Here is a 25,845-nt window from a genome sequence, read left to right as displayed (position 1 = left end):
AAAGTTGACCACTTTTGGACAGAACTTGGGACAACAGCGTGGCACCGAAGGATTAGGATGACTGCCAATTGGGCATGCTGGTATAGGTTCACGATGACACAAGTGCAAAGTACATGGTCCTTTCTAAGTCTCCGTGTATTTTGCGCTTGTGTCATCATGAACCGAAGGATTAGTTAAGCAACAAAATGAGACAAGCTTATCTCCACCTTTTCTAGAGCAACGCCTATACTACACAGATTCCCGTTACAAGGCGACAGGAATAAAGCTGTGATCTTCAAAACCACCTAGATTGCCTTTATCCTATACAGAGCTTCGTACAGACTACCAAAAATGTGCACCATCGCCAAAAGGCTTCAGCACACTCATACTCCCCCACTGTAACAATGCCTCAGGTGGGCACCTCTAATTTACCATAGGAAGCGTGCATACAACTGACACAGGCAACAGGTTAGTAGTGGAGTGACAGCACTCACTGTTTTTAACGTCGAGGAAGGCCAGCAAGGTGGTGAGCAGTCCCGCGGTGGCCACGGGACTCATGAGCTGCCGGTCACTGTGGTAGGGGCCTAAGGTGAGTGTGCCCTTTCCCATGTGTGCCAGACCCTGTGCTAACCGCACCATGAACAGGTGGTTCGGGTCCTTGGCATGGTACTGTGCCAGCTGCCGCAGCATGGCCGCCAGCCGGGCATTGTTGGTGCCTGTACAACCAGAGTGCACGGAATTTGACTCACTCACTTAAAATGATGGTGTAAAATGTAAACGCTCAAGAAAAAAAGGGGGCAAAAGAAAAACGTGTAGCACAGACGAGGGCACTGAAAGCAAGGGCATTTTGAACTAGGAACTAAGACCACGCTCCAAAATCACATGGGGAAAGAGCGATTGCATTTCATGACACACGCTGATGTAGCTTCTTTCCCCCTTTGTAGCTTCTTCCTTGTGTAGCTCCCAGCATACTCATCAGGGACAAAAGAAGAGAGAAAGCGCTTAATAAAACTGCGAAAAACCCCTAACTCCGCCTGTACTTCGCAGATCCGAAAAATGTTTGCAGCGATATGTTCCTGACCAATGAACTCTGGTACTGAGGTAATTCGGTGATTACATAGAAAAGCGATTCCCCTTTGAAGACCCTTTTACTGTGTTGCATGGATCTTGTTTTGATGTGCAATTGATAAATGAAATTTATTGATCACTAACTATGAAGTGAAGCTTTGGTAATGCTGCCAGAGATTGTCTAGGAAAAATTTTATATTACAGTATTAAAGGCCTGCTTTATCTGAATTTTGAATAATAAGAAAAATAATGCCGTACCAGCGCCAACAATTCCAAGTCCAAAGATGGCATTGTGGGCCACTTCATTGTCGCTGTCGTGTGAGAACTTGCTGAGCGTCTCCAGAATGTTCAGCCGAGGGTTTGACACCGAGATGAGAGCCAAAGCCAGAGGTACAGCCCTTTTGATCACAGGCTCCCCGTAGCGAAGCTGCACGTGTTAAAAAAGAGCACGACACACCATCAGAATGGGCAACAGCACAATACATCCAACAGCTGTAACGTGAAGGTCTCCATAGAAAATTTTATAAAACATGATTCAACATTCACCTGACCATCACAGCCCAGACACATATGAAATGTATGTTACAATGCAACAATTTTAAGTTAGAGACTGTCTCCCACAACAATGAATAATGAACAAGCCCAACTGGATACGCAGTACAACAGTACTGAACTGTAACGATTACGTGAAGAGGCTTTACCTCAGCTTTGCAGGTTAGTGTACGAAGAACTAGAGATTTCGAAAATGCAAGTCTTTTTAAAATTAGTTTTCTTCTGCGATTTTTGGCCATACGAGACCTGGCTGCCCTCTAACTCTCTTCAAGCAGCCACTGTGGTGAGGCTACATCAACAGACTAAAGTGGCGTAGAGTAGTCAAAGAAATGCTATAATAATAATAATAATACAAGGCAGAAACATGCTCACCAAATGTCCAAATGCCCTAAAGGCCATCTCTGAGCCGATCTCTTCTCCCATAGCGATCAGTGCAATGCCTAAGACAGCAACACTCTGCTGGCCGGACAAGTCCACTGAGCCAGCTGGCTTCTCCTCTTTATCCTCTTTTTTATCCTTCTTCTCATCCTTCTTTTCTTCCTGCAAAAATCAATAGTCATGTGAACCCTGTCACAGACAAGTCTCAACATGCTTGCGTTTTACTTGCTCGCAAACGCACCCGTTATGAAAGTGATAAGTAATATGCATTGATCATGAAAGCAAAGATCAGTAAACGAATGTCAGTAAAGGTGTACAAATATTCGATACTTTTGAATAGTGAATCAAATATCCCTCTACTTAGTTCAGCCTTCAAATCGAGCATTTACTACTCTATATGTAAATCGAATACGCTTAAAATAGCTTTTCTATACACATCCTATAGCCAACTGTAATGTCATTAAAGAGAAGATGTGCAATAAATTTATTCTGGCAGCCATAGTTGACGAGGCTTTATATTACTCTGCAAACCAGGCATCCTGGCCACACTGCTACCATTCACAATCAATGAGTCCTCGGGATCTAAATAAACTCATTATCTTCTAATGCCCCGTTTTGTGCTTCACGCTTCATAACGTGCAACATTATGACAGAAATCTGCTAATGTTGTGAAACACTGGTAGTATTAAAAGTATTCTGCAGTTTATTCAATTTACTTCTGGCGCTATTGCAGTAAGTATCAAGAAACTATTTGCACACCTTAAATGTCAACTCGTATAAAAAAAAAAAGAGCAAGCAAGGGGAAGAGGTCTAACCTTTTCGTTGGCTTCATAATGCTCACTACAAATGTGTAGCAAATGCTGGATCTTGAGCACGTTGCCAGTGCCTGAAATCATCGTATGCACATCAGTACTGGCACAGCACGATACAGAAAATGCACCAATGGTTAGAATAGGCAGCACTCACCGGCATATGCACAGATGTCCACGAGTGTGGTTGCCATACTTCTGAAAGGCTCTGGCAGCACCTCTAAAGCAGCCGTGATTGTTTCAGCACCCTCTTGCTTGCCTGGACACAAGCGATTATTGCACAGGACTCAATGTTAGGTACTATTCAACCAATGATATGTGGGCTGCATAACTAGTCATGCGTTTTCATTTTTTCTGCAACAAGCAAATAATACCAGCAGAGGCTATCAGCAGCCGGGTTGCATTGTTTCCTTATAAAATTTTCTGGCATTTCAGTCGCTCTTTTCTCATTCCATGCAGACACCCAGTAATGAGATCTAATTGCTATGAGAAATAATGCAGCTGGGAACATTGTAGTAAGCAGTTCATTTTACCATAAGGGACACAGATAAGTTTGCTGTACAGCGGCTGCCCATTGATATATCCATTATATTGGTAAAACCAGTGTAAAGACTAATGGAACAGTGAAATAAGGAGATGCAAAGTGCTTCAAATGGTTTCTTAGTAGATGCCACCAAACCAAGCCTGCAGTGCATGGTCGTAATTAACTGTGTAAAGAACTTATTGTTGTAACAAACTGAACCACTTTTCCCCACGTAAGGCTATTGCATAAGTGTCTAAATAATGCATTTGTTGTCAGTAATGCCATTGGTCTAGTGCCCAACACTCAAGTAACGATGGCAACCATGATGAGAGAGCTGGCACTGCACCCCCTACCTAGGTAGCACAGGCCCAGGCCGAGAGGAAGGAAGCGAGCGTAGGTGTCCTTCAGGTCAGTCTCTGACTTCTCCAGAAGGGCTGTCATGATGGTCGACGTGACATCGCCATTGCCAGAGCCGACCGCCACCATGCCACAGGCGATGGCAGTCACAGCTAGCACCTGGGTAAGCAGAGAGTTTTCAGATTTTGCATGAACAACATTTGGGTATGCAAACAGCCAAGTGCACGAACAAAAAAGGATTAATCAAGGTAAGCAACCAGGGTACGAAATTTTGGGGGTACAGCTCAGACCACTTATAACGTAACCCCTTACAGTGCAGTACCGGCTATAATGCGGTTTTTTCTGACTCCCGTTTACTCTCCCATAGAACTCCATGTATACGCATACCGCTTATTGTGCAGACCCCCCCGAGATGAAAGACCGGTTATAATGCGGCTGCCGGAACATCTCAGAGTGCGAGGGTGCGAGCGTGCTTCTCAGCGGAGATGCGCCGGCAGGGGGAGAGAGCGGCGGACGGCATTACAAAGGAGGAGGGGACGCGGAACGAACGAACAAGGAGCGGGGGGGGAGAAAAAAAAAAGGGATGGCTGCGGGGGACAGCAGCCCGGCGCAGGTGCGTGGTGTGAGGAGGGGGAGCGGTTGCGCGGCCGACGGAGAAGCCTTTGCCCCCTTCGGCCGCTTGACATGCGCGCTTCGTCGTAGAGCGCAGATATCGCGCGTGCAACCTCGATTCCCCCGCAAGCAACAATGCTTTGAGACGCGATTGAGCTTTCGCCTTTGCCACCAACAGGCGGACTTACAAGCTTGAAAGACTTTTTCAGGATAGTTGCCGCGGCTGTTCTCCCGATCGCGAACCGAAACTTCGTTTCACGCGTGATGCCCTCGGTTTAGCTCGCGAGTGCGGTCTCTTCTACTCCCGATTTCCGTGTTGCCTAAGGCAAGCTTCTCGCGGTGGCATGCCAAGTTGCAACGCGCACGCTAGGCCTAACGAGCGCTAGCTGCCATGTCGGCGCCGCGGACTACAGAAGTGCGGTTTGGTGCCGAGTCAATGAAACATTTTGCAATTGCTGCATTTGGAAAGGGGTGACTTACATCTTTTACGAAACGCGGGCGTGCGTGTGAAACACTCGAGTGGTGGTTTGTGGTCGCCACCGTTTTCGACATCGCGGACGCGCAGTGTGTTACCGCGGCGACTTCCCGTGACAGCGCATTTTTTCCACGTTCGTTATGTCGGCACCGCAGGTCCGCGGACGCTAACAGTTCAACATTTTCAAATGTAGCAGATGCAAACTACGGCCCAGTCGCATGCCGCGATAGTCGGAATTGCGCGCCTGCCTGTTGGTCATGGTTTTGTACACGTGCAACCTTTCAAAAATGTTGTTTTGGTTATAGTGCGGTACCGCTTATAGTGCGGATATTCGCGACTCCGGCGACTTACGTTATAAGCGGTCTATGCTGTACTCAGAGACTTGAGTGTGCTATGTGTAAACTCTCTAAGGAAATATCAATCACAGCTTAATACTGCACAGATATAAGCATTTACATGGGCGTGAATACTGTTTGAAGTGACACCTTTCTTTAGCTAATATGGCCACTCTGGACACAGAGGATGCACCTCAGCACATAAGCAGCTGGGGAATACATTAATTAGGCTATACAGTCAAACGTCGTTAATACGTACCCGCTTTAAGCGTACTAACGGTTAAAACGTAGTTGCGATGAATCCCCAACCAAGTCTCATAGAGCCTAATGCATTCACTGACCGCTTAAGCCGTAGTGCTTCATCCTACGCCTACCGGTTAGTGCGTACCCTGCGTATCGCGATAACTTTTTGTGCCATATAATTTCACTGCGCCGCTGAACTTCCCGACCCCCCAATGTGGCGCCAAAGGTTTTCAGTCTTCCGCGCGACTGCGATGATGCTTTTGTGAGTAAGCACCGGGAAAGAACGAAGGTGAGGCAGCGGCCACCGACGAACGCGCTAGCATGACTTATCACCGACAACCTTATCACAATAAGTATCTTCAGATATCTGCTCAGGCACGCGTGCGGCGCAGCACTACATTAAGCCATCTGGACGCTTTTAATAGGTGACAAGCTGAACGCACTGGCCCGCCGATCGGTGCCGTTTCGTTGTGCGGGGCCGTGTTCAAGCGCGCGCCGCTTTGTAGAAATGAAAGCAGCTCGCTGTTGCGGAGTTGAGCGTTGCTGGTTGCGGGCGACGAGAAACCTCTTTGCATCGACACTATCACGCTAAACGCACGCGTACCGTACAGCAAGCGTAGCGCTGTTGTAACCATATTGCACGCTCTTATTGGGCGACCACCCAAACGCGCTTCTGTACGCTGCCAGCACCGCTAGACCGTCGCAGAGTGCGCATCACTTGCAGGAAGTTCTTCATCACCGCGTTAACTGAACAAGCTACTCGCCACATCTGTGCACGGTCTGGAGCGATGTGGGTACGAAGAACACTCCCACGACAAATGTGCGCATGCAGTGCAGCTAGCAAGCGGCCCGGCAGTGACGGCGTGAGCCGAGAAGGCCACGCGCTGCACGCAACTAGCCAGGAGACGACCGGCTCCACGTAGTCGTACCGCGTTTCACTGAAACTGTGTCAGTTTTCGTTTAGTAGCAGATCGCGGTACAGACGCACACACATGTAGCCGACACTGTCCGTTCCGTCGCTATGTCGGTCACTGCGTATACTGGACCCTGTAATAGTTCCGAAATGCTCCTTGGCATCGCCACCGCGCGCTATCGGCACTACTGGATGGTCGTGCGAGAGTGCCAGAATCTTTTCTCCACTTTGGCAAAAACAAAGAAAAGGCTTTGCAGTGGGTAGTTTAGGCAATATTTGCTGTGGCACTTTATATATTTCTTTGCTGGCGGCGATGGCGTATGTGAGGAGATGCAAATTTTTACTTGGTTGTTAATGCATACGACCGTTTAGTGCGTAGTTATGCGGCATTCCCGGCAGGTACGCATTAACGAGGTTCCACTGTATATACATTAATTAGGCTATATAAGGGCAAGAAACTCATAGCAACTACATTTCTCGTTAATACAGTAGACTCCCGTTAAGACGAACTCGAAGGGACCGCGGACATCTGTTCGTCTTATCAGGAGTTCGGCTTATCAGAAGTGCCCTCAAAAAGAGACATGCTAACATGCAAAGTGCATCCAAATATGTTACTTGAAAATGCTGAATGGAGTAGACTTACAATGGGGGCAAAAAGACAAGAAAAGGCATTTATTTGGCTCATCTAGATAAAAACTATGCCTTCAAGCAGAGTATTTAAACGAATCTTACGAGCACCCGATTTTGCGTGTTCAAAAATAAAAGTGCTCATGAAGATATTTGCTACCACATTTTAACGATAAAACTGTAACACGCTTCTATGTTGACGATTAGAAAAAAAATTAAGAGACATGCACAATTTTCCTTCAAAGAATGTAAAATTTGTTGTCCTGGCAGTTCCTTTTCTTCCGTGAGCCTGTTTTGCTGGCTCTAAGATCACTTCTGGATACGCCTCGGTCGCGTGCTGTTGCCTTGACAAAGTCATTATACGCCGAGTTGCTTAAGAAAGTCTGCAAGGTTTTCTTCGAGGTCCGCATACTTTCCCGCTTTCGGCCCGTAGTAACTCTTCCTGATCGACGTGCAGCTGAAGATATCCCATCGCGCTACTCACGGTCACAAGCCTCGCGCACACGAAAAAGACACGACGCAGCTATATTCACTGTGCAAAATAGCCTTCCTTTGTCGTGCGCTTCCACAATCAAAATTGCTCATCATAATTTGCACTTCACTGGGAACAGATACAACGCGCGCGAACCAACCACAAGAAATCATGGAGCAAAAAATACATGTGCTCAGCCGCCATTGTGTGATGGCGATGACAATGCACCTGACCCCTCTGACAGGAGTGCCCGCAATCCTGGTTTCAGTTTCGTACTCGATTGTGATGCGTGATGCGCAGACTTGGACCCCCAATGGCATGGGGGTCCAAGTTGTAAATCCCCCTACTCTTTCTTTGCTTATAAAGCCCACACCTCCCCCACCCACAGGCTGGGGGTGAGGGGGGATACTGGCTTTATGCGCTGACCGGTCTTCTTGGCGCCCTCCCCGTCAGCGATTTGCTTCGCGTCTTTGCTCTAGGAAGCCCTTTTTTAAAATCTTTTTTTGCTTTTTCTTGGTCGCCTGAATGCCCCACCAAGACTGCAGTGTTCGTTTCACACAATCGCTGTTCGTCTTAACAGAAGAGTACAGCTGGGTGGTTCGTCTTAAGCGAATTTTTTTTGCATTGAGTCTATGGGAAACCAATCAAGTGGTCCCATGTTGTTCGGTATAAGCGAGAATTCGTCTTAACCGCGTACGTCTTAACGGTAGTTCACTGTATGTTTAAAACGGGTACACCACCACATTTACTGTACACGGCTGTGTTGTGGATATTTCTGTCACAATTTTTTAAACAATCCATACTTTCGAGCTGCCTTTTTTTTAAGTTAGCCTTTATATATTTAAACTTGAAGCACTTCAAAAAATTTAGCTAGAATTAGAGCTGTGTGAATAGCAAAATTTTGGGTGCGAAGCGAATTCGAATATTGAAGTGTGAGTGCGAATCGAATCGAACATTTTTCGAATATTTCTAGAATGTTTCTCGAATACTTCGAAGCGAAATTGCAAAATAAAGTTAAGAGAGGATTCCTCAGCATATTCTTATGAGATAGCACCATGAAAGTGTGTCTTTTTGCTAGGTTGGTGAAGCACTGGCTGGGTGGTGTTTCATAGTTGTCAAGAATGAGGCAATGTAGAGGCTGAATTGTATTTATGTACACGATTTGGTGCAACCAAAGTGTTGCCGACAACACTTGACACGTGATAGGCAAAGATGCCATTTCCTCAGCCTCTCCTCCTCTTTCAACTTCTGTGGAGGCCCAAATGATGTGGCGGACAAGGGTGTGCTCCCTTCAAGTCCGGAATTCCGAATCTGCCTCATAGACGTCGATATATAAGAACTAGGGGTGTGCGAATATTCGAAATTTCGAATATTTTTCGAATAGTGTTTGCTATTCGATTCGATTCGCACTGAAATTTTACTATTCGAACTTCCCAAAGACAAATGCAGTCAACGTCCGATTGAAAGTGACCCCTTCAGATTTTTAATATGCTTCACCTCATTACACTCTCGTATCACGGCAAAGCTGCCTTTCAAGCTCCGTTACGGTCGAACTTAGCCAAGAGACAATGTCCGGTTTCCGGTTGAAAGTGGTCCCTAGATTTTCAATATGCTTCACCTCATCACACATCCGCATTGCGGCAAAGCTGCCTTTCAACCTCCGTTACGGTCGAAAAGGCAAGGGACGTCCGTTAGGAAGTGGTCCCTAGATTCTCAATATGCTTCACCTCATTACACTCTCGTATTGCGGAAAAGCTGCCTTTCAAGCTCCGTTACGGTCGAACTTGGCCAAGAGACAAAGTCCGGTTGGAAGTGGTCCCTAGATTTTCAATATGCTTCACCTCATCACACCCCCGTATTGCGGCAAAGCTGCCTTTCTAGCTCCGCTACGGTCGCAAATGTATTAACTCAAGAAAACGCTGGTTCCAATATGGAGATGAAAGATGTGGCGGAGTTGGGGGCTCAGTTAATGCTGTTTTGGACCTGAAATTTGGGCAGGAAGTTCGAAAACTCGGACGCCGAAGCTTTTTAGCATCCAAAATTTTAGATGTTCTTATATATCGACGTTCACGAGGCAGATTTGCAACTCCGGACATGAAGGGAGCACACCCTTGGGCGCCACATCAGTTGGGCTTCCACAGAAGTTGAAAGAGGAGGAGAGGCTGAGGAAATGTCATCTCTGCCTATCACGTGTAAAGTGTTGCCGGCAACACTTTGGTTGCACCAAATCATGTACATAAATACAATTCGGCCTCTACATTGCCTCATTCTTGATAAGAAAGACAACTATGAAATATGACCCCACCAGCGCTTCATCAACCTAGCAAAAAGAAACACTTTCATGTTGCTATCTCACAAGAACATACTTAGGGATTCTCTGCAACTTTTTCTGTAATTTCACTTCGAATTATTCGAAAAATGTTTCAGAAATATTCGAAAATTATTCGAAATTATTCGATTCGATTCACACTCAATCTTTATTATTCGAATTCGCTTCGCACCCAAAATTTTGCTATTCGCACAGCTCTAATAAGAACATCTGAAATTTTGGATGCTAAAAAGCTTCGGCTTCCGATTTTTCGGACTTCCTGTCCAAATTTCAGGTCCAAAACAGCATTAATTGAGCCCCCGCATCTGCCACATCTTTCATCTCCATGTTGGAACCAGCGTTTTCTTGAGTTCATAAATTTGCGACCATAGCAAAGCTTGAAAGGCAGCTTTGCCGCAATAGCGGGGTGTGATGAGGTGAAGCACTGAAAAATCTAGGGACCACTTTCAATCGGACGTTGACTGTGTATTGGCAAAGTTCGACCGTAACGGAGCTTGAAAGGCAGCTTTGCCGCAATATGAGAGTGTAATGAGGTGAAGCCTATAAAAAAAAATCTGAAGGGGTCACTTTCAATTGGACGTTGACTGTATTTTTTGGGGGGGGAAGTTCGAATAGTTCGAATAGCAGGATTCCAGTGCAAATCGAATCGAATAGCAAACACTATTAGAAAAATATTCGAAATTTCGAATATTCGGCACACCCCTAGTTAGAATACAACATGGTGCAAATAAAGTTTTGTGAATGAATGAATCCAAAGCCAGCGGTATGTTAGGCGGTGCATGCAACTACAATTATGAGCATTATCAGTCTATTTTATGTCCGTTGCAGAACTAATGCATCAGCACAGCGATTTCCAATTACCCCTGTCCTGCATCAACAAACTATATTTTATGCCTGCAAGTGCAAACAACTGCATTGGCTGTTACGCAGTCATGTTAAGATAGTATATTACGCAGTATCAGCAAGAATCGTGCTTGCCAGGGGGGAACTTAGTGTATTTGAAAGCACTGGCTGTTTCATTCGCAGAAAGCCAGCATACCGAAATGAGGAACCACAGTCGACAAGACCATTCATGCACTAACCTCCATTGTGGACTTTGGATCTGTGAAAACGGGAAGCAGCAGAGGAATGACCTCACTGTGGTTGGATCCTGCGTACGCCAGGCCCAATCTGCAAGACGCACACAAGTTGGGTGATACCCAAAAGAGTATTCAGATACAACAATATCCTCAGAAGTCATTTTCAACCTTCAAATTGCATGTGAGCCTGTCAATCAATCAACCAATTAATCTTGTAAGTAACTCAGTAAGAGAACACAATACAGGTAAATATGCAGGGGGTCCCAAGGTTACAAACTGCAGGCAGGACTTCCCGTGGTAATACACTAGAAAAATATGTAAAGCAAACATTTGATAATAAAAACAATTTCAACATATTACACATAATAAAGATGGTGTCAAATAATTCAGTGATTGCTAATAAGCCCATGAAACACATGAGAGTTAAGAATGTTAGCGGTGTGCAACAGTTATACATACAATAAAAACATCTTTAGCTTCCTTCTAAATACATAAATAGGCATTATTTCTAGGGGTGTGCGAATATTCGAAATTTCGAATATTTTTCGGATAGTGTTTGCTATTCGATTCGATTCGCACTGAAATTTTACTATTCGAACTATTCGAACTTCCCAAAGACAAATGCAGTCAACGTCCGGTTAAAAGTGACCCCTTCAGATTTTTAATATGCTTCACCTCATTACACTCTCGTATTGCGGCAAAGCTGCCTTTCAAGCTCCTTTACGGTCGAACTTAGCCAAGAGACAAAGTCCAGTTGGAAATGGTCCCCTAGATTTTTAATATGCTTCACCTCATCACACTCCCATATTGCGGCAACGCTGCCTTTCAAGCTCCGTTACGGTCGAACTTAGGCAAGAGCCAGTCAACGTCTGATTGGAAGTGGTCCCTAGATTTTCAATATGCTTCACCTCCTCACACCCCCGTATTGCGGCAAAGCTGCCTTTCAAGGTCCGTTACGGTCGAACAGCCAAAAGACAGTCAACGTCGGTTTGGAAGTGGTCCCTAGATTTTCAATATGCTTCACCTCATCACACCCCCGTATTGCGGCAAAGCTACCTTTAGAGCTCCGCTACGGTCGCAAATGTATTAACTCAAGAAAACGCTGCCTCCAACATGGAGATGAAAGATGTGGCAGATTCATGATGAAACAAGCGCAAAATATACGAAGACTCAGAAAGGACACGTCCTGTGTCCTTTCTGAGTCTTCGTATATTTTGCGCTTGTTTCATCATGAACCTGTACCAACACGCCCAACTGGCAGTCATCCTAGATGTGGCAGAGTTGGGGGCTCAATTAATGCTGTTTTGGACCTGAAATTTGGGCAGAAAGTCCGAAAAATCGGACGCCGAAGTTTTTTAGCATCCAAAATTTCAGATGTTCTTATATATCAACGTCTACAAGGCAGATTTGGCACTCCGGACTTGAAGGGAGCACACCCTTGTCCACCACATCAGTTGGCCTTCCACAGCAGTTGAAAGAGGAGGAGAGGCTGAGGAAATGGCATCTCTGCCTATCACGTGTAAAGTGTTGTCGGCAACACTTTGGTTGCACCAAATCATGTACATAGATACAATTCGGCCTCTACATTGCCTCACTCTTGATAAGAACGACAACTATGAAATATGACCCCACAAGCACTTCATCAACCTAGCGAAAAGAAACACTTTCATGTTGCGATCTCACAAGAACATACTTAGAGATTCTCTGCAACTTTTTCTGTAATTTCACTTCGAATTATTCGAAAAATGTTTGAGAAATATTCGAAAATTATTCGAAATTATTCGATTCGATTCGCACTCAATCTTTATTATTCGAATTCGCTTCGCACCCAAAATTTTGCTATTCGCACAGCTCTAATTATTTCTTTTAGTTCAGATAAGAGTGAGTTACATAATTAGCATGTATTTTAGGCAGTAGAACGTTATTACGGACCGCATTCATGTGACAGTTACTACAATGTCATTTGCTCTGAGACAGTGGGAGGTCAGTGAAAAAGGCAAAGAATGCTTAATGTTCAGAGCACGCAGTTTGAAAATCACACATCCTGTTTTGCAGGTGAAAACAGAAAAACAATAAAATAAAGGGAACTAGAACTAAAGCAATAACTGCATGGTCCTAACAATACAGAAGGTTTGCCAAAAACCAGCTCCTGATGACACATTTGATGAATGGCAAGTGTCTTTTCAAGTACAGGAAAAAAAATAATGCAGTGCAGTCTTTCACGTTTACCTTAGGTACAAAACTACTGCATATGTGCAGCATACACTGTAATACACATTGTGCCACAGAAATGAGCCTGATATGTTTAGCCTGTTTACAACAGTGCTCACAGATCATAACATTCAATTACAGGTGATCAGTGTTGTGTCTGCCCTTGTATATGAGTCTGACAGTCTATTCAATGTGTTAAATCCTGTGGCATCAAATCATTGCTGCCCACTAAAATAAGAAACCACTTACCCGAGGATAGATCCAATCCTCATGAGCATGGTGTTGTGAAGAACGTAATCACTCAGAAGAGCGAGTGCAGGGTCGCATTCATTGCGCACACCACAGTTGACAATGCCACAGGCTAAGATGGCTCCTGCCTGCAACAGTAAATGTGAATGAAAATTTCAGTAGATGTTGATGGGCTGATGATTGCTAAGTCTACAGCAGACAAATGATGAAAAGCACGAGTGATAACTGGATACTACAGGCAGCAATACAGTCGACTTCCGTTAAATCGACCCTTCTGAGACCAGCGAAATTGGTCTATTCAAAGGGTAGAATTATCCAATGGGGGGGAGGGGGACAGAAAAGTGCCACTGATTCATTAGACAGTATTTGTGCATGCACTCCCATTCTATGGCTTCAAAGTACACAACATAAAAATGACATTGGAGCACTGAGGCGGCGTAAAATTTGAAAGTACACCCGGTTTTTTTTTAATGACGAAAGTGCAGCATGTTTCCTATTCTGGCAACAAGAAAAAGGTGAAACCAACATGCTTTTCTTCACGAAGTGGAACTTTATTCACTTGAATGGTGAGGCGATTACTCACATTTCCGAGTGTTGAATGACTGAATGATCACTGTGAGCAATCTGCAATCAGCTTGGCACGAAACCAATCTGTGGCCACCACGGTGCAGAGCTGATCAGCTGAACAACTGAGAGCAGTGTGGCTACCAATAAAATTCGCACTGGTTGTCGTTAAAGCTGCTAGGCACCCATCATTGCAAGGTCGCAATGCCTGCATTAGCAGCTCATAAGTGATTTAAGCTTGAAAACGTGCATACGAGCTTAGCTGACCGTAAAGCAGTGCTTACGTCTGTAGGTGACTAGGTAGCATTTATTGCATGCTCACCTACCACAATCATCTCTGTGCTTACTGCATGGATCGACTGGATTAGTAAGCTTGTGTGCAAACAGAAAGCTGCCAAATGAATTTCCACAACACAACCTAATCTGCCATGTCATACAGTCGAACGTTTCATGCAGCATCTGCAGAAGCACAGCGACTGCATGTCCCACGTATTAATTGCACTGATGGGCATATATATCTATGCACTTGTGGCTTCAACAATACCGCTACTTTCAGGGAATGTTTAGTATTTCACTGAAGTGCAGCATTTATTGAGCAAACATACCGTATTTCATCGCATATAACCTGCACCAAAAAATGGAAAAATGTGCTTAAAAAGTGGGGGTACGGGTTTTATGCAGTTTTTTTTCTTTCTGTAGAGTTAAAGTTAGGGGCGCGGGTTATATACAGGGGCGTGTTATACAGAGAAAAAATACGGTACGCAAACCAATTTGCCATACTGTTACGTCTTTTAAAAACTAATAAGAGGGCTTATTCTCGTATCATTAGCTTTTGCCTGCTTGATTTGGGACCAGCACTTGCTGATACATCAGACTCCCATGAGACGAAAGGACACATACCTTGATGTAGTCTTCTGTTGAGTACAGGTACTTGTCGATCTGTGCAAGCCCTCCATCAACATTCCACAGCAGAATCAAGCCCAGCGATGCTGTAGCACTAAACATGCCTGAAAAAATACAACAGCATTTGAATCGGGCTTGTCTTTTGTTCAGTTGGTACAGGTTCGTCTTGGCAGAAATGGCCCAAAACGAAATGACTGGTACAAGCCCGTGTACAGTGAAGCCTCGTTAACTTCAATTCCAGGGAGATTGGATTATTTTTTTTTGAACAAAACAAGTTTGAATTGGGTGGTCACTTGGATGTAGCACCTGATGACTTGTGTGGCATGGAACACTAGTGCAGAAAAAAGAAAAGACCTAAGAAACTGGAATATTTTTCTGAACTTCGGACCATTGTTAGGAAAAGTCGCAAGAACCTGCGAGAAATCCTTTTCATTACAATTGTGAGCTAATTTTTGCTCGAATTCGGTTTTTAGAGCTTGAATTCACGGAATTTTTTCTCTATCTAGATGCATATAATTTCGCCGAGACTGGTAGTGCAGCTGTAATTTTCAGTCAAACCAAATTAACTGATTTGGGATTATAGAGTTCACAATACAAGAAATGCAAGTCCAAGTACTACAAGTACTTGTACTGTTTATTTTTTATTTGTCTTCTTTTGTGCTGCTTCTGCCAAGATTAACGGTTATAATTTCATTCAGTTCTTGCCTACAACAATGTAAAGCAGCAATTTGTCCAATACCTTTATGGCAAGGCCATACCATTGTGTTGGTGTCATGGGGCTTTCATGACTGCATTGCGACAGTTTGATCCTTTTAAAAAATCCTGTGTCTTATGCACAGTTTTAACCTTTTCCACACATACCACAGCAAGACAGCTTTGTCCAAATGAGGTATGGCAACAATTTGATATATACATGCAGGTGAAAAGCACAGCACTGCCAATCCACTAGAGAGACGACACAAATGCTTTTGCCTTTATACATTACACAATGAGTTTACAAAAAAAAGAAACACACGTGAAAGATGGGGAAACAGGAAGTGCCTAAGGGAAGAGTGGATTTACCATGTTCTTTGTTCTTGTACAGCCACTTGTTTCCATCTTCCATGAGAAGCTTATCTTGGCCAAAAGCAGCATTGACAAACCCATTGACAAAGCTGGATGCCAGATTCTGTCGGGCAGAGTCCACACTGCCGCCAGGCCCAAATGATGGCCCTGCGTGAATGTAAGGAAGTTAATATCCACAAGCGAATAAAATGAGAAGATTTAATGCTACTGCAAGGAAAAAACTTACAGCCGAAGGAAGCTAGAGCGTGAGAGAAGGTGAAATATGAGGACACATGATAAAAACACAAACACATGATGCATGTATTGCAAGTTTCCCAAGCCAAGAGTTGCACCAAGTTCCAAGCAGATGGAAAAGCTAAATGACAATTGAGCAACACTAGGCTTTCAGGTTCACAGTTTTGGAACATTGGTGCAAGTGTTTGTAAGGAACTCGCATGCTGCTGTGTTGCCTGCACGACATTCGGCCACAATATAGACAAGCTGCTACAGAACCAACGCTGCACAAATGACATTCGTACAATTTGCGCCCATGATAAACAAGATGCTTGAATCATCTATGAACAGCTTATGATCTGTTACACAGGCCATGCACAAAATACTGTGTGCATGATCCCAAATAAAGTGCGATTCTTTAGGCACTAGGATGAAAAACAGCATAACGCATTTTTGTAAGGCAAAGGTGACCATACATTACTTGTAGTTGTCAAGGTGGGACTTGTAAATGTCCTCGGGAGTCTTTGGCTCAGTGATGTCCAGCTGCAATGAGATAGTGGTAAGAACAACCAAAATTCAAACAACAAGCCAAGAGTATTCACAGGCATCAAAGGCATTTAATTCCATGGAAACTTATATCTGTTGAAGCATTTCACTGCTGAAAGCTAAGCTGTCTTTGAACAAAAATGTATCCACGACCAAACAGTAAAAGATACTTATAATGATCAAGCGAGCAACTTTGCTGCCTTGAACTTGCCTCTCGAGCCAGACCCATGAAGTGGTCGTTGAGTGCAGAGTTGGAAACTATGTCTGAAAGGTCTTCGTAGTTGGCAATAGCTTCATTAGGCTTCAGGAACATTTGTTGTCTACCTAGCATGAATGCCATCTGCTTGAGGATGTCCCTGCAACAACGACAAAAATGAGCCCTGAACAACCATGACACCAAAAAAGGTGACTTCAAAAATAATGACAATCAGTAAGTTGTCACTGTTTATGCAGCGACAACTTTCCAGCTGGCACTTCGTCTTCACAATAAGATCAGGTTAAGCAATGCCATTTAATTTTTGCTTTTACAGTGGAGGCGAAGTAACAGTGGTGAATTTCGATCAAAGCATGTGGCCTGGACACTTCAAAGTTAAATAATCATGGTAACCAGTAATAGCCACCAGTACTATTGAGGCCGTAGGTCGGCAGAATATGCAAACACTTGCTCGTACATTCATCAGCACTAACTCACAATGCTACTCATACTCACCAATAGACACTCATGCTCACAGTCACTTCCACTGACACTTGCCAGCACCCACTCATGCTATCTCGTGCCTGTGAAGCTAGTGAACTGCGTACCAGTCAGTGTACTTCTTAGTGAGTGTCATGGGTCACTACTGTCAGGGAGGAGGCACTCACAACACGTGTCGTCGATAACACACTTTATTCCCTACTGCCCCTTCTCTCCACCGTCGTCACTGTCCATCCTCATGATGATGATGATGGCACCGACTGTCGCGCCATCTCTCGGCCTTACGGTTGCCGCCTCCGCCACACAGTCCTTACACGTCTCCCCCCCGTACAACGTGAACCCATCGGGGGCATGTCCATTTGGGGTTCATGGTACACTGTCAGCTGGTCAGCGTGGGCTATTCCTCGACGGCGTCCTGTCGTGGGATCTGTCAGCAGGAAATCATTAGTGCCTACCTTCTTCGTAATCCTGAAGGGGCCTGAACGTCTTGGTGCGAGTTTTGATGATACGCCTGTTGCTGCATTACTTAGGGTATGGCTGTCCAGGAGAACGAGGTCGCCTGGCTCCAGGGTAACTGGCCGCCTGTGGTGGTCGTAATGTGCCTTTTGTTTTGCCTGAGCAGCAACTTGTTGCGCGTGAGTAAACTCAAGGGCCTGGCAAGGCACTGCCGAACTTCTTCGGAAAAGGCATGATAGGCCGCAGAAGGCGGTTCAACGTTGTCCTTGGTGCCAGGTGGTTCCCATGGAGTGCGCAGCTCTCGGCCATAACAAAGGAAGGCTGGTTTAAAACCTGTCACAACACTCTCCGCAGTGCGGAGGGCAAAGGCGATTTCAGGGATGTGCGAGTCCCACTCCTTATGATTGGTGCAGTAGGCCCGAAGGCATTCTTTAACTGTACCGTTGTGGTGTTCCACCATCTGTCCCGCGGGGCGGTAAGGCACAGTATGACGGTCTTGATGCCCCATTGCTTTAGAAGGCCTTTCCAAAGGGTGCTGACGAATGGTCGGCCGTTGTCGCTAGAAATGGATACCGGTATGCCATGGCGGCTGAAGACTTGCCGCATACAGTCAACAATGTTTTGGCTAGTAGCGGCTCTCAGAGGAAACAATTCAATGAACTTTGTGAACTTGTCCACCACCACCAGCAGGTACTGGTGGCGCCGAGGTGTGAGCGGTAGCGGTCCAATGACGTCTACACTGAGCTCCTCCATCGGCGCAGTGGCCCACTGGCTGCTCATAAGGCCTGCTGGCTTTTGGCGGTTGGCCTTGGAACGCTGGCAAACTTTGCAGCACCTGACATATTTAGATATGTTTGCTCGCATACCTAGCCAAACGAAGCGAGAAGAAACACGCTGCAATGTCTTAAAAAAACCTGCATGTGCGCTAGTGGGGTGATCATGTGCCATTTTCAACACGAGAGTCCGCAAGCACGCTGGTAGCCAAGGCACTTTTTGGTTTCCTCTTTGCTGAACGAGTAACCCACTAGACTCCAGTTCTGTCGAAGCGGCCAAGTCCTTAATTAGGCGGGACTGTGGGTCGTCCTCCAGGAGTGGTGTACCCTGCATGACGCTTTTGAGTTTGGCAAGCAGTGGATCACGACTCTGTTCCTCAACAAGACGTTCAATATCGCTCAGGAGAGTCGTATCATCTGTCGTAGAGAGAGGGGCAACTGTCTCGAATGTGATGTGTTGCTCGGGCTCTTGGATGGTAATGGGAAACAATGTTTCGGGTAGAGTCTGGCTAGGGTTATCTGGACAGTTCAAGGGAGCTCGGCTAAGAGCGTCAGCTGGAATGTTGGCAGGTCCCCTCCTATGTTTGACCTTGCAGTTCAGACCTTGCAGGCGGAGGACCCACCGCTTTACTCTTGGTGAGGCCTGATCTGTGTGAAACATCCAGGACAGAGAAGAATGGTCGCGATGGATTTCAAATTCCGTAAATTCGAGATAAGGCCTGAATTTATCTACCGCCCAGACCTCTGCCAAGCACTCCCATTCCTGAAGTGTGTACTGTTTCTCTGCCTCAGTGAGGACCCTACTTATAAATGACACAGGTCTCAATTCCTCAGGGCTAGCCTGGAGAAGCACGGCTGCTATTCCAATACCACTAGCATCAGTCTCCACCACAAAGGGCCGGTTGAGATCGGGGAGGTTCACCACGGCATCATGAGCTTCCTTCAGTCTCCCGAATGCATCCTCTTGATGGTTTGTCCACTGCCAGGGTGCATCCTTCTTTAAAAGGCTGGTTAGGGGGTGAGCTGTGAGAGAAAACTGAGGTATAAAGCTTCGATAATAACCCGCCAAGCCAAGAAAAGCTTGAAGCTGTTTGATTGTTGTTGGTCGAGGGTATTGCAACACAGCAAGCACCTTGCCCTCATCAGGTCTACACTGCCCAGGTGAAATTACATGTCCGAGGAACTTGAGTGAATTGCGGCAGAGTTGGATCTTGTCTGGATTAATGGTGAGGCCTGCTTTCCTGATGCGCTCTAGTACACATTGAATGTGTTCCACGTGGTCATCAAGGGTGTCTGAATAAACTAAGACATCGTCCAGGAATGCCATTGCAAATCTGTGATTTACACCATCCAAAACAGTATCCATCAAAGTTTGGAAGGTTGCTGGCCCACCTGCAACACCGAAGGGCATCCTGGTAAACTCGTAGGTGCCCTGGTGGCAGATAAATGCAGTCTTGGGAATATCCTGCTCCCGCACTGGAATCTGGAAAAACCCTTGCGAAAGGTCGAAACTCGAAAACCATTGCGCCTGGCCCAATTGTGCCAAGAGCCAGTCAGTCCTGGGCATGGGATAGGCAGGCACCCTTGTACGGCTATTCAGTGGCCGATAATCGATGGCAAGGCGGAAGCCGCCAGACTTTTTTGCAACCAGAACAGGGGCGCTTGTCCACTGGCTGGTGCTCGGGCGTATGAGTTCATGTTGCAGGAGATCAGCGATGCAACTGTCCATAATGGCCTTTCTTTTAGCATTGACAGGGCGAAGCTTGCAACGTACAGGTTGGCTATCCCCAGTGTCAATGCAATGTTCAGAAATTGTTGTGCAACCTGGAGTAGCTGTAATGATTGGGCTGAAGTTCTCAAGCACTTGTGCGAGACGTGGGTCTACATTTACTTGAGACGCGAGGTATGTGGGGTTGTTGGGGGCTGGAATTTCTGAGTTGGCAGTAGGCGCAGGTTGCTCGGCAAATATTGCTTGCAGGTCGTAGATCTCTTCGCTGTCTAGCCCTCCTTTAGGCCGGCACTCTCCCTTGGCGAAAGGCACCATACACTGCGGTTCAGTCCCGATCGTCCAACCTCCAAGTGCAACATGAAGGGATATTCCGGTCACAGTCAGGAAGTCTCTCCCGAGTACGACATCCCTACAAAGGTCGGGCACACACAAAAACCGCTGCCGGCGAGAGCCTGCTGCCCAGTGTATCTTGCATCGGAGCGAGGTAGCAGATTGGGACCAACCTGTGGCCAGGCGGAGCGCACGTACCTCTCTTTTATGGCTGGCTCCTGTTGCTTCGGCGGCTGCCATCGCCTGCTGTCCCAGAAGGCTTACGCTGGACCCAGAGTCTAAGAGCGCCTGGAACGTCGTCGCACCGATGCGGATGTCGAGCAGGGGTTCCTTTCGGCCAGCAGTAGTCGCAACCTGGAGCGCGCTGTCGTAGATGCTCGCCGGCGCAGCATCTACCAACGTCGGTTTCCCGGAAACCGATTGTCTGGGCATTCAGCCCGCATGTGCCCCGGTTGACCGCAGTTAAAACACGTGGGCGGCACATTTTGCCTAGCCGTAGCGCACTGGCGGGCAACATGGCTGATCCCTCCGCAGCGCTGGCAGTGGACCTGTCGTGTGTTGGGCCGCTGCCAACGAGCGGCCGATGGCGAGGCGTAGGCTAACGGCTGCGTCGGCATCGGGACGGTGGAGGCCGGATGGAACTGATCACGGGCATATGATGGTTCAACAGCTGCAGGGTGTAGTGGCCAGTGGTATGCCGAGGCAGCGCTGGCCGAGGACACTGCGGTAGACGTAGCCGTACCCACAGCGGCCGACATCGGTCGCGGTCCGAGAGCGTTAGCGGCCGCCATGTGTGGTCGGAACGCCAGGTCCCTTGCGACCTGATTTGCTGGTGGAGGCGGCGGCTTGTACTGCCAACGCCGCCACGCTCTTTGCATCAATCCATCCGCGGCGGCGGCGAGCTCTTTCAAGGTTGTGAATGACGACCCTTCAGCGAGGTCTTGCAGCTGCGGGTGCATTTGGCGGAGAACCCGCTGCACTTTTTCTTCCTCAGTCACCGGCTCTCCGATACGATCATAGTATGCCGATATGACGTATATAAATTCCTTTAAATTTTCCTCGGGGTGCGGAGTTCGCTGTTCGAGCTCCTCGTTCAGGCGGCGTTTGGAGTCGATAGAAGCAAACTCCGCGCGGAAAGCTTTTGTGAATTCGTCCCACGAGTTGAAAGCGCCGACGAATCGCCACCAAAGCTTAGCGCTGCCCTCCAAGGCAGCCGGCACCACGTTGCTAAGTCTTTTGGCCTCATCGATACCGGACGCGAGGCAAAAGTTCTCCAAACGTTCCAGGAACACCTCTGGCGACTGCAAATCGTTGAAGCCCGAGAACTTCGGCGGTTCAACGAGCGGTGTAGAAGTCACGGCATGCAGCCGCGAGGGTTGCGGCACGGGCACCGGCACACCTAGGCCTACCGGCGCGGCCGTGACTGTAGCGGCCATCACACGTTGCCGCAGCAGGGGGGCGACTTGCTCGCGCTGGATCACCGATCCATCGGTTTGGCCGATGAGATACTGCACGACCTCCTCCGGAACGATTACGTTTTCCATTTGATCCCGGACGAGCCCCCACTTGTCAGGGAGGAGGCACTCACAACACGTGTCGTCGATAACACACTTTATTCCCTACTGCCCCTTCTCCCCACCGTCGTCACTGTCCATCCTCATGATGATGATGATGGCACCGACTGTCGCGCCATCTCTCGGCCTTACGGTTGCCGCCTCCGCCACACAGTCCTTACACTACATTGAGTTTACAAATGCACACCAGTGCCCTTACTTTCTTTGCGTGCTCTGCTTGAATGGTCTGCCTTCACTGCACGATCCATAATTATGTACGAAGACAGCGTTTGCAGAAATGCATGGTTAAACCTACACTGGCCCTCATATTTCTCATTGATATTGTGGGGTGTGCCATGCAGGTGACTTAGTGTATTAATTGGAGGAGCTCTCTTTAGATTAAACTAAATTTTATTTATAAATAAACTTTCGTCCCATTGGTGATCGAATGACCGATTCCTTCAATGTGATTGCACTCCAGACTTGAAAGAATCACACTCCAAAGTTGGCTCCCGAGTACAAGAAACACAGAGAAACATACACATCGGGGCATTTCATGAAGATAAGCTGTATGGCATCTTGCTCATTCAGTTGCATGGCCAGACGCAGGGCTTCAGGGTAGCGCTCATACTTGAGAAAGATCTCCATGGCGGTCTTCAGGAGGTTGGTGTTTTCGGGCTCGGGGACATAGGGTACACAGCTGCAAGAGAATAAAATACTTTGTGTCAATGGGAAGAAGATTACTTTTAAGGGCTTGTTTTTTCTTTGTTAAACACAATATTAATGAGAACTAACAGACAGTAATGCCAAGGAAAGTTTTCTTGGCACTTTCCTTGGCATTACTGTCTGTTCTAATTAATTTTGTGTCAATGGGGTATTATTAGAGTAGGACAAAGCCACTAAGCCGCTAAAATCAATGAGTAGACAGAAAACGATTAAAGGTGAAGCAGATCAATTTACTGCGAGGTATGTGCCTATTTATGCTTGATCCAGGATAGGCAATGCCCATGCACGCACCTTGTAAGGTATAAGCAGACCCTTGGGAAGGCCTCCTTGTCAACATATTCCTGCAGCAGCTGCAACTGCTCGATCTCCATGAGCAGGTCACAGGCCTCTGCCTCCGCGTTGTGTGCCATGTGATATGGCACAATCTGCTTGGCCAGACCGAGCAGGGCCGCTCGCCTCTCTTCATCAACTTCGACCCACTCCTGGGCAATCTCGCCTGCCAAATGCCTGCAGTCATTGACATATTATCAGCATAATATAAAGTCCTAAAAGTGGGACAGCATACACTGGAAAATACTGTACACATGTAGCCCTGAAACAAAACTTGCTGCAATGATTCATTTGAAAGATGAAAAAGATTGCTCACCGCACATATTCGTGGCCCCAGGAACCAATCTCTTCTCGTGATCCAAGAAGTCTGTACTTGAGACACTCCCGTTCCTCGCTGATGGTCATTGCCAAGATGGATACGATGTCGGCACAAAATCTCTGTAGAACGAAAACCAGTTGTTAGCAAACACTGGTGATGCTGAGCAGCAAATGTACTTTTCACACTCTTAGTGGTTGTGGTACAAGCCGACCATAAGCTCCTTATTGGTGTACAAGTGTTTCACAAGCTTTTTTTCAAAATTAGAAACTTTGTGCAAGTGCAAAAGACAGGTTCCGTGTGAAACACTGGCCTTCCTTGCAATAAACTTATAATAATTTTTTCTTCTTTTTTTTGTTATCGTTCGTAGCAGCAGCTAAATATTACTGTCGTAATTCATACAATTCGAGCCTTCAGGGTGCCCTCATAAAAAGATGTCTCTGTAAACATTCTTATTTGTACATTTTAATAAATACAGTTGTTCGTGTCAACACAGGCGTCCTGAATGTCGGGTCCCAGACTCTAAGGTCTCCCAATCCTTCGTGGTGGCATCAATGTACTCGCACCCGGTCCCCCAGTTCGCAACAGTCAGAACAAAAATTTGAAGAATGCAAATGCTTGCCTGAGTTTGTCAATTAATATAAAGCATATTAAATTCAGGGTGTAAAACTGAAAAAAAAAAAACGAGTTCAGTTCAGGCACAACATACCCCATTTTCCTTCGGTTCAGTTCAGGTTTAGAGAAATACAAATATAAAACTGTTCGCAACACTGAACCGGTTCATCACTGCAAACTTTATCATTGACGCATTACACCGTGTTAATGACTTAAATGTGCTAAGCTGAAACACTCCAGGTGGCAATGCTCTCCCAAGTTTACCAGTACTTGTATCTTTTCATTTTCCTGTTATTTCCCTTTTCATTCCCAGTCATGCGTAGCGCTGTGTGCATGGCACAACGCAAAGTTCTGACAGGAACTAGTAGAACAGACTGAAAACAGCAAGCAATGCTTTTACATATCAGTGCGATTTAATAAATAAGGCTAGAGCAGGCACACTCATAAATACAGTTATCTTACGAGCACTGTACTTCACGCGAAATGTGTGCGGCCCTTGGACCAGTAATGCTTTCATTTGGGCCAGTTGGTGCAAACTTGTAACTTAGCGCAGCCATGAATCAAGTCCCTTGGACCACTTTGTCCCAAACCAATTAAATTTTTTTTTTGTACTAGTTCCAATTTAGGTTCAGCACGTCCCAAAAATATCAGGTTTTTGGCCCAGGTTCCGTTCAATACCCCAATATTATTGTCGGCAAGAAAGTAACTATGACATTGCTTTCAAGCTGCAGCACAACGCAAAATTACTTTATTAAGCTGCAAGAGCTACGGCAACTTCTCAGCAGAAATTTTCAATGGCCAAGAGTATTGCAGATGGCGACCATCTGACACTAACACTACCTTACTGTTTCGTTCGGTACCGCAATAATAGTTTCTCGACGCGCTTACGAAGATTTCCATGATCAGAAGAAATGTTATCCGAACATTTAATCATAGTGGCGAACATAAGACAGCCGACAGCAGTACCGTAGGCTGAACAGTAACCGGCGAATCACTCGATTTGACAGGCTCACCTTCGTTTTTTCATCGGTGATCTTTTCGTAGACCTCCTGCAGCGTCTTGTAATGGGGTTTGAGAAACTTCAGAGGCTTCGGCACCGACGTCATCGATGTGGTCGAGGCCTTAATCTGAGTACGAAGGCTCTCCAGAGCGTTGAGGTACAGTGAAGAATCATTCTCCTGTCAGTGGCAAAGGGTAGCGTGTTACGCGAGCACGAAGAGGAAATAAGTAAGTAGGAGAACAGGTCAGCCGTGTGACTCGTACAATGAGGGAGACAAACACTTACGACGAGGCGGTGAACGAGCAAATTCAGATCGTCCTGAAGCTGCTTGTCTTCCTCCGTCTGAAAGGATGCAACGAGGAATGACCACCACAGTACGGCGTTCGGAGTGTCGTACAACAGAGAGATGAACAAACAGCGACTACGCTAGACATATGCAAAGACAGCAAAATAATAATTTTCAGTACGACGTTCGTAGATAAAAAAAAGTGCATCATGAACGTGCGCGAAGTGAGACAGCAAGATTTGGACGCCCATGTCAACGACGTGTACAGAGAACGGTTCGCGAAAGAAATGCTCTTATTTGGTGCCCAGGGAGTCGTCTTATGATTGTACGATTCACTCACGAGTTCCAATTCCTTTTCTGGTTCATTTTTCTTCTCCTTTGCAGGTTGCTCGCTTTCCGCCGGTGCGACCGTCTTTTCCTTCATGTTTGAAACTCTCCAAGCCAGGCAAGGCACGTGCTGTTGCACAAGCGTGACGGGTATACGCGAAGTAGTTTCGCTAACTAACTTAACTACGGATCGGTATATTAATTAATA

General features: G+C 46.3%; 1 protein-coding gene across 1 annotated transcript in view; it reads right to left on the bottom strand.

The window, feature by feature from the left end:
- LOC119404541 (26S proteasome non-ATPase regulatory subunit 2-like) overlaps positions 1-25,801 on the bottom strand; it is a 31,316-nt gene extending 5,515 nt beyond the window's left edge. Inside the window, 18 exon segments of the mRNA XM_037671078.2 lie at positions 474-695; positions 1,306-1,474; positions 1,972-2,139; positions 2,793-2,863; positions 2,944-3,045; positions 3,663-3,825; positions 10,755-10,842; positions 13,212-13,339; positions 14,676-14,782; positions 15,741-15,890; positions 16,433-16,499; positions 16,714-16,858; positions 22,579-22,737; positions 23,055-23,270; positions 23,410-23,531; positions 25,038-25,202; positions 25,310-25,366; positions 25,651-25,801. Coding sequence (XP_037527006.1) covers positions 474-695; positions 1,306-1,474; positions 1,972-2,139; positions 2,793-2,863; positions 2,944-3,045; positions 3,663-3,825; positions 10,755-10,842; positions 13,212-13,339; positions 14,676-14,782; positions 15,741-15,890; positions 16,433-16,499; positions 16,714-16,858; positions 22,579-22,737; positions 23,055-23,270; positions 23,410-23,531; positions 25,038-25,202; positions 25,310-25,366; positions 25,651-25,734 — 2,383 coding nt within the window. The 5' untranslated portion in view covers positions 25,735-25,801.
- Positions 25,802-25,845: the final 44 nt, after the last annotated feature.

The sequence above is a fragment of the Rhipicephalus sanguineus genome, chromosome 9 (assembly GCF_013339695.2).
Source record: "Rhipicephalus sanguineus isolate Rsan-2018 chromosome 9, BIME_Rsan_1.4, whole genome shotgun sequence".
Lineage (NCBI taxonomy): Eukaryota > Metazoa > Arthropoda > Arachnida > Ixodida > Ixodidae > Rhipicephalus > Rhipicephalus sanguineus.
Note: the sequence above shows the minus strand (reverse complement) of the source record. Positions and strands in the feature narration are given on the sequence as shown.